The sequence below is a fragment of the Hypanus sabinus genome, chromosome 11, assembly GCF_030144855.1.
Source record: "Hypanus sabinus isolate sHypSab1 chromosome 11, sHypSab1.hap1, whole genome shotgun sequence".
Lineage (NCBI taxonomy): Eukaryota > Metazoa > Chordata > Chondrichthyes > Myliobatiformes > Dasyatidae > Hypanus > Hypanus sabinus.
In genome coordinates, this window is record NC_082716.1 from 65,316,658 (window position 1) to 65,325,985 (window position 9,328).

At 40.0% G+C, this 9,328-nt stretch overlaps 1 protein-coding gene across 6 annotated transcripts in view; it reads left to right on the top strand.

The window, feature by feature from the left end:
- Positions 1–7,331, top strand: part of LOC132402047 (E-selectin-like) — a 68,555-nt gene extending 61,224 nt beyond the window's left edge. For all 6 annotated transcript variants that reach the window (XM_059984550.1, XM_059984551.1, XM_059984552.1 and 3 more), the window contains 2 exons: positions 2,906–2,961; positions 6,061–7,331. In XM_059984550.1, the coding sequence (XP_059840533.1) occupies positions 2,906–2,960 (55 nt within the window). In that variant the 3' untranslated portion in view covers position 2,961; positions 6,061–7,331. The remainder of the gene's footprint in view (positions 1–2,905; positions 2,962–6,060) is intronic.
- The last annotated feature ends 1,997 nt before the right edge of the window (positions 7,332–9,328 follow it).

Sequence of the window (9,328 nt, forward strand, 5' to 3'; positions counted from 1 at the left end):
CAACTGTTCTGATAAATGCCAGTGTGAAGAAAGCCTTCGCCACACTGCCTACCCGGGAGGTGTTGAATAAAAGCCATGAATTGAGCATGTGGGTGTGAATATCATCAGAAGAATGTATTTAGAAAGGAGAGGTTTCAATAAAACAGGAAGATGTTGAATTTAAAGGAGATGGTTAGGCAAATGGAGTTCAAATTTCTATCACTAAAACTGAGGAATTTCTCACTGGAGAGGCAAGGATCTGACCCTCGTAACCTTTTAGTAAGGTATGAATAAAACAACACACCCTATTAATTTGCCTTGTTTGATCCACTAGCATGTACAGTGTACCACTTTAAAACTTCAAGTAGGGAATGAGAGTATCAACAGCAAAATTAGTATTTAACTAATCTTAACTATCTTCTGTGAAGCAAATAATGAACAACTACTATTGTCCTTGTAATGCAGACACCTGTGCAGTACTAATGCATAGAGGGTTCAAGGACTAAGATCCAGAGACATTGAGGTAATTCCTAGTCCTAAAAGAGTCCAATTTTGAAGGGAATCTGTAGGAAGTCGTTTTCCAGGCACATCTGCTGCCTTGTCCGGCTAGTTGGTAAAGATCACAAGTTTGGTATTTGTAATTTGAATAGCTTGACAGATAATTGCACCACATATTTGTGATGGGGCAGAATGAAATCTGGTTGTGTTTGGAGGAGTTTTAATCACTGAGATTGTTTATCATGGATGGTGTCCAGCTTCTGGAATGTTATTGAAGATACTCTTATCCAAGCAAGTCCATTAGTGCTTTATTGATAGTGGAAAGGATTTGTTAAGTCACTCCTGCTTCTGATCTGTGCTTTCGCCCCAGTATTCATGTTTGGTGTTGGGGTGAAGATACATCTCTACCAAAGAGATGTAAGGTGCTCCTTCCCTCCATAAGCCTGCATGCCACCCTTGAGAAAGGTGTAGCACCTGCTTAGCCCCCATTCAGTCATGTGAAGCCATGGCTGTAGGCCGTGGATGGTTGCATGAGCAGCTGGTGCATATCACAAGTCCTGATTGCTCAACCACGGATGCCAGGCAGGCAATCTCTGGAGAGTAGTGATAATGGCTGGGGTCACCTGTCTTGCAAAGACACTGCCCAGAAGAAAGCAATGGCAAACCACTTCTGTAGAAAAATTTGCCAAGAACAACCATGGCCATGGAAAGACCACGAACATGGCACATAACAAATAAACAAGTCTGAGCTTCTGGTTAAAAGTAGTGAGCAAGTTTCTGGAGATAGAGGACAGCAATGGTTGTGCTGTTGCAGGTCAAGTACAAGTGGTGGGGTTCTATGTTGCCAGAAATTGTCATTATCTAGCATTTGCATGGCATAAATATGACTTGTCTCTTATCCAGATTTTATTGCATGTAGCATGGTTTTTCTTTTTTGCTTTACATTGCTAATGAACATTGTTTGTCAACAACAAACATGTCCACTTCTTATGATTGACCATATAGCTGAAGAAGCTAGGACCCAGCGTTGTATCCAAGTGTCATGGGGCCAAGGTGATATATCCCCCAATTTATCTTTTCTCAGTCTATTCCTCCTAGAATGACAGTGGTGCCAGAGGCAGTCCTTGGTGTAAAGGTATAGTCTAGTCTTTACAGGGACACTGCACTGGCCTCTCTTATCAAATAATGTTATACAGTACTCAGATGATTTACCTGAGGAACATTGGTGAGGATAATATCAAGTAAGGATTTTTAAAAATTATTTTATTGATTCACCAATCATTGCTGACCAAATCTGACAGCTTTATCTTTCGAGGCTAGTTCAATGTTAAATGTACATTCTTGAGATGTACATTTAAGTTCCACCCACCCAGAGTACTTTCTGTATCTTTGCTTGTCCCAATGCTTCTTTCAAGTGTTGTAAGATGTACAGTGGATTAGTGCTGGTTCATCTGTGAGGCAATTACCAGTGGGTTTCCTTGCCTGTGCTTGACCCAATGCCATGAAACTTCATCAATCAAAGTTGATGCTAAGGCCTCCTGTTATCATGCACTCTCATCACTCTTAGTAGGTCTTTTCAAAAGGTGAAGGAGGAAACACCCATTGGCTGAACAATGTGATTCCGATTATGACTCTATTGGGCTGTTGCTTGACAAGCTTGTGGTAAAATGCCTTCCAGTTTAGGCACCAGACACCAGATGCTTGTTAAGTGGATTTTGCAAGGCCATCTTGGCAGGAATCATTAGGTGTTGATTGCATTTTGTGCCTTAGTCAATGCCTGGAAGTCCATTAGACTTTATTCTTAGTCTTTTTAACATAATGACTTTGATACAGTGAAATGGTTTGCCAGACAATTTCAGAGGCTGTTTTGTTTTAATCACATTGATGTGAGTCTTGATGGACAACAGTTCTCCTCCCTTGTAGCAAGCCAATCAAACAATGTTTTTCAAGAGGGTTGATTCTCTTGAACACCATCTTCCCACTGATCATGCTGCGATTAGATCCTTTAATCAATCCTGACAATTAACTAAATGTCTATTCCCACACTGTTTCTGTAGGATTTGAACTTAAGACTCCAGATTATTGGTCCAGGGATATAACCACAAACCGTTCCCTCCACCACTGTTCTAAACCACCCCAAAACCAATGTATTTCCACACACACTCTCAGCGTAATCATTCTGTAACACTAGAGAAGATGCATTTGACAATGAAAATATGAAATATTTGCTCCATTACTGTTAGTTATTGCAGGAAAGACTGAAAGCAATTAATGTTTAAGTACTTGCTCTGAAATTTCTGGGGCGATTTTTTTTCACATGCAATTGAATATGTTCATTCTGAGATCGGCAAAACTTTTGTTAGTTCTCAGAAAAACTACAGCGGGAGTCATCTCAGAAACAAATTAAACTGCCATATTTGTCTTCCAGTGCTGAAGTTAAACAAGATACGTTTGAAAATCCTACATTCGTGAATAATATTTAAGGTAAGATTATAAACCTTAACAACATTGTGGGAAACAGTAATGCTCCAATTTTGTGGGACATATTGGAAGGAAGACAAGAACAAATTTGGTCTACAAATGCAGGTTTAGAAGGGTTATTTTGATATGATGCATATCTTCTGTCAATTACACTACCTTACTGAGTGTGAATAGCCTTTGTGTTAGCGTTTTAACATTCTGTATCTGTTCAATACTGTTTTGATGCTGTGTGTGTGTGGGCCTCCATTAGTTTTGATAGACCATGGATTTGCACCCCTTGGTAAGTTTCCAGGGCGCAGGCCTGGGCAGGGTTTTTTTTATAGAAGACCAGCATTTGCCCAAGCTGCAAGTCTCCCCTCTCCACACCACCGATGTTGTCCAAGGGAAGGGCATTAGGACCCATACAGCTTGGCACTGGTGTCATCGCAGAGCAATTAAGTACCTTGCTCAAGGACACATTCGCAGCCTCAGCCAAGGCTCGAACTAGCGACCTTCAGATCACTAGACGAATGCCTTAACCACTTGGCCATGCACCAATATGCTATGTAAAATATGTCTGTACGGACAGTCAAACTGGATAACAGAGAGCTCAGGCAGGGGTTCTCCTGATCAGTGAAAACTACCAACATTCACTGTCTAATTAGAAGGTCCCCAGAGTATAGATTATATAACCATATAACCATATAACAATCACAGCACGGAAACAGGCCATCTCGGCCCTCCTAGTCCATGCCGAACTCTTAATCTCACCTAGTCCCACCTACCCACACTCAGCCCATAACCCTCCACTCCTTTCCTGTCCATATACCTATCCAATTTTACCTTAAATGACACAACTGAACTGGCCTCTACTACTTCTACAGGAAGCTCATTCCACACAGCTATCACTCTCTGAGTAAAGAAATACCCCCTCATGTTTCCCTTAAACTTCTGCCCCCTAACTCTCAAATCATGTCCTCTCGTTTGAATTATGATTGCTTTCCTCCACTATCCAGGAGCAACAGCACTGCATCCTTTGGAAACACTGAGAGTGCTCTCAGAGTAAAGATATTAGCCTAGAAATTAATTTGCTAAAGAAGATCAAGAACTTCACACGAGCACAGCAAATTTCAGGTTATTTGGTTAGGCTCCACTGAACAGTAATAGAACCATAGAACCACAGAACACTACAGCACAGAAAGCAGGCCATTCGGCCCTTCTAGTCTAGGCCAAAGCTTTATTCCACTAGTCCCATTGACCTGCACCCAGTCCATAACCCTCCAGGCCTCTCCCTTCCATGTATCTATCCAATTTATTCTTAAAACTTAAGAGCCCACATTTACCACTTCAGATGGCAGCTCGTTCCACACTCCCACCACTCTCTGAGTGAAGAGGTTCCCCCTAATGTTCCCCCTAATCCTTTCCCCTTTCACCCTAAAGCCATGTCCTCTCGTATTTATCTCTCCTAATCTAAGTGGAAAGAGCCTACTTGCATTTACACTGCCTAAACCCCTCATAATTTTGTAAACCTCTATCAAATCTCCCCTCATTCTTCTATGCTCTAAGGAATAAAGTCCTAATCTATTCAATCTTTCCCTGTAACTCAACTCCTGAAGACCCAGCAACATCCTAGTAAATCGTCTCTGCACTCTTTCAATCTTACTGATATCCTTCCTATAGTTAGGTGACCAGAACTGCACACAATACTCCAAATTTGGCCTCACCAATGTCTTATACAATCTCACTATAACATCCCAACTCCTATACTCAATACTTTGATTTATGAATGCCAGGATGCCAAAAGCCTTCTTTACAACCCTGTCTACCTGTGACGCCACTTTCAGGGAATTATGTATCTGAACTCCCAGATCCTTTTGTTCCTCCACACTCCTCTGTGACCTACCACTTACTGTGTATGTCTTACCGTAATTTGCCCTTCCAAAATGCAACACCTCACGCTTGTCTGCATTAAATTCCATCTGCCATTTTCTTCCTTGCTGTTTAAAACGCCTCCAATCTTAGAGTCATCAGCAAATTTGCTGATCCGATTTACCACATTAATGTCAGCAGGAACCTTGTCAAGCAATACCAATACCAGATATGTACTTTGATGTTGTGTGAAAAGTTCTACTTCACATCCAAGGCCTGTGACCGTTAAATCCAGAACAGGCCCTTTTGGCCCAACAAGCTATGCCACCTGGCAACCCACCTATTTAACACTAGTGTAATCACAGGACAATTTACAATGCCCATTCAACCTATGCCCCAAGCTGTAATTGTATCACACCAACCACTTTCTGGGCTCATTTAGCATTGAAATTTTGGAGCTTGGAACCTGAAGCCCACACCAAGAGCTAGCAACAAGCTATGTTCATCACCTCAGCAATGTGTGTTTCTCTAAATAAAAGAATTTCTAAGCTATCCACTTCCTTTTAACGTACCATAGTATAAATTTTTCTTGATAAAGCAGCTCTATGCTTTTCAGTCATGGAACTTTTTGTTCAGTTAGAATAAATCTTTATTTCTTAATCTCCAAACATCTGCTACAATAAGCAACCTGTCTGGATGACATTGAAAAAATTACAGCAGCTGTCACAAAAATTCCACTATTTACTCCGATCCCAGCAGGGCAGGGAAATACACTATGAAGCTAGAAATTGACTCCTCTAACCGTTACCTTATGAAGAGTGAAAAAGTCTAGAGGTCCAATTTTCAATACACTGCACCTCATTTATTATGCTGTTTTGTTCTTGGTATGAAAACCCACAAAATATTTCAAAAAGGTCCCAATGTCTCAGCACAACTATCAAACTCAGATGCTTAAATGGGATGACACCAATACTTTTTACATCCTTTACAAAGCAGCAGTTAGTCATTTCATGTCTTCATAGCGTATTTCCGTGCCCTGTGCATAAACCATGCACTTCACATTCTTAGAGCAATGGAATATAAAAATGCCATGAAAAAGTACAATTGTGGGCACTTTGCCAAGGAGTAGATGGAGTGGAATGACCTGTGACTACCAGCCTCTGTGGGAGCTTTAAATCATTGGAAAAATTCTTAAAATTATCTTCCACAGGTATGTAGTTCATAATTTTATGATAATTTTTTTTCTCCCTACAGGATCCACATGATTAAGACAAAATCTGTACAAATGTGAAAAGGGCACAAGGCCAGTGAAAGATTTACCTTGACCATGACCTTTGTCTTCATTGCATCCAGAGATTTTGCCTTATTTTCTGACATTAAGTCCTGGCTATGGAAAACCTCCTCCAGCAAATTCACAGGAAAAAACAAAGACAATCCTTTTGCCCCTGGAAATACTTGGATCATTATTTTCTTTTCTTGAACTATCCAATTTTAGGCTTGAAAGAGAAATTCAATAACTTGGTGTTCTGAACTGGGCATTCTCCACAGCACTTTTCCATTGTTGTTCAACTTTGTAACATTCCACTTCTCAATGCCCTATGTCTCATCCATAACGCACATTGTATTCCAGGTATGACGCCCAATAGAATACTTACCCCTACCTCTGCCAAGATCCACAGGTATTTTGTGTTTCTGAGAATCATCTTGGAACCCTAATGGCATAAGTAAAAATACCAGTTCATTGAATTAAGTTTGTCCATTGCACTGGAATCCAGTTAGTTCCATTCATTCCCCCACTCTCTCTCAATTGCACTGGATGTTCATTTCCCTCAAATGCTGGTCCAGTTAACCTCCACTTCCACCACCTTTGTGTGTAGCAAGTTCTAAGTCATTGCCATCTACTGTATAAGAAGGATTCTACCTCATATTGCAACCTCTTCCCCCTCCACCCCCGGCATCTTGCCCAAAACTTTAAATCTACACCTAATCCTTGTACCATGAGTTAATGGAAACAGCTTTTCTGTCTTCCTTACCTAAACATCTCATCTGTACACCTCTGTCAGATCTGTTTCAACCTCTCTTGCTCTAAGGAGATGTCCCCAGCTTCCCTATCCAATCTCCTTCATCCTAAGAACCATTTTGGTAAATCCTCTCAGCAGACCCACACTTTTTCATTAATTATTTTCATTAATTTCCATCCAAGTGTCATTAATGTACATTCTGTCGAACGGCTTATCCTTCATTTACTCAGTCTACAGCTTCTTCACTAAATTCCTGCCCACTGGCACTGTCATAGTTTTGCTTCATGTATCTCTGGTACATAATGATCATGACTATGCATAACTGTCTAAAGTTTGCTTTTCTGAGTGTGTGAATTGTAAATGGAGTTCTGTACGTTTGAATGGTTAACCAAGGTGTGGTCTTCATTATAGTTTTCCTACCTTCAATGGGAGTTTGAAATGTTAAACCAGCATAACTATATTGTCTTTGAAGCAAATCATGCAATAAAATATTTATATAAAATATTTTATATTTTATCTTATATCTTATACAATAAAATATATATATAAAAAGATGAGAGGCATTGATCGTATGGATAGTCAGAGGCTTTTTCCCAGGGCTGAAATGGCTAACACGAGAGGGCCCAGGTTTAAGGTGCTGGGGAGTAGGTACAGAGGAGATGTCAGGGGTAAGTTTTTTTACTCAGAGTGGTGAGTGCGTGGAATGGGCTGCTGGCAACGGTGGTGGAGGCAGATACGATAGGGTCTTTTCAGAGATTTTTGGATAGGTACATGAAGCTTAGAAAAATAGAGAGTTATAGGTAAGCCTAGTAATTTCCAAGGTAGGGACATGTTTGGCACAACTTTGTGGGCCGAAGGGCCTGTATTGTGCTGTAGGTTTTCTATGTTTCTGTTTCAAAACTTATACCATAGTGGGTAAGGAAATAATCAATTAAAATTCAATAACATTGTATTTAAAGAAGGTACTATCATTCCAAAACTCTAAAACTGCTAGACGAGCAGATCTTATTGTGTTGATGTTGTCTATTTATTCTATCAACAATTTAATCATCCCTGTCATGATATGTAAACATTCCACAGCACAAACCATATTTTGTTGAACTATGGTTTAAACTAGCTGGTTGTATAGCAGCATCCGCATGGGACCTCGAGGCGAGTGGTCCCTGGCTCGAATCCAGCCGGCTCCTTGCACGTTTTCCACCTGTGCTGGGTTAAGTGTCAAACTAGTAACTTGGTCTCATTAAAAAAAAAGACAAATGCTAAAGAAACATAGTGTTGCTGCCCAATGCGCCACAAGGCATGGAGAGGAACTAACTATAGCTTAAAACAGATAGCAAACAAACTCAAAGCAGATGTGAGAATGTTGGGATTCAGGGGTAATATTTCAACTGTTCTCAGTTAAGTCTGCACCTTGTATTCAATGATGAAATTGTACCAGTGAATACCCAACGTGCCCTCAGCTACCTACACCACAACATTGAATACTCCTAAATATTTTGCTGATTGCAAGTGCTTCAGAACTTTGTAAAAGGAGAAAAATAAATCCATGTATAGCTTCTGAAACTGGATAGAGTACTTTAAACAGGCAAAGACATCTGGCCACATTGTGAAAGATTTGACATAATAGTAGACTATTTTTTTGCATTCTGCATCTGTGAAACAACATTTCCTGTTCTTACAATATAAACTAGTCGACATGTGCCTAAGAGTGCCCCTATGTTGGACAACAGAATTATTGGCTTCAAGTTATAACCAGGCCTTTGATGAATGAGCTAGATCAAATGCATTACTGTTGTTACATGTTACTAGATTCAAGATTCAAAAACTTTATTGTCACTCTAACCGTACATCAGCTCTGCAGGGCAGAATGAGACAACATTTCCCAGGAGATCTGTTTCACAGATTGTGAGACACAGAAGAAACCAGCTCAACAAAGGATTAAGAGTTTGCTAATAAAAGAATGACAAATATCAAAGTTCAAAATAAATTTATCAAAGTGCATATACTGTACGTCACCATATACAACCCTGTCATTCATTTTCTTGCAGGCATTCACAGTAAATACAAGAAACACAACAGAATCAATGAAAGACCGAAACTAAAAGGACAGACAAATAACCAATGCACAAAAGACACACAGGCTGCAAATACAAAGAGAAATCATAATAAATAAATAAGCAATAAATATCAAGAACGTGAAATGAAGACTCCTTAAAAGTGAGTCTGTAGATTGTGGGAACAGTTCAGTGATGGGGCAAGTGAAGTTGAGAACATTGAGAACATCATCAATGGATGATGCAACCTGTCAATATACTCTGCACTAGACATCAGCAGAAGTTTCTCAAAGTTTTAGATACATGCTGAATATTTGTTGTGCTTTCTTCATGATGGCACTTGTGTGCTGGATCCAGGACAGCTCTTCTGAAATGACTCCAACAAGGAATTTAAAGTTGCTGACCCACTGCATCTCTGATCCCCTGATACTGACTGATTCATGAACC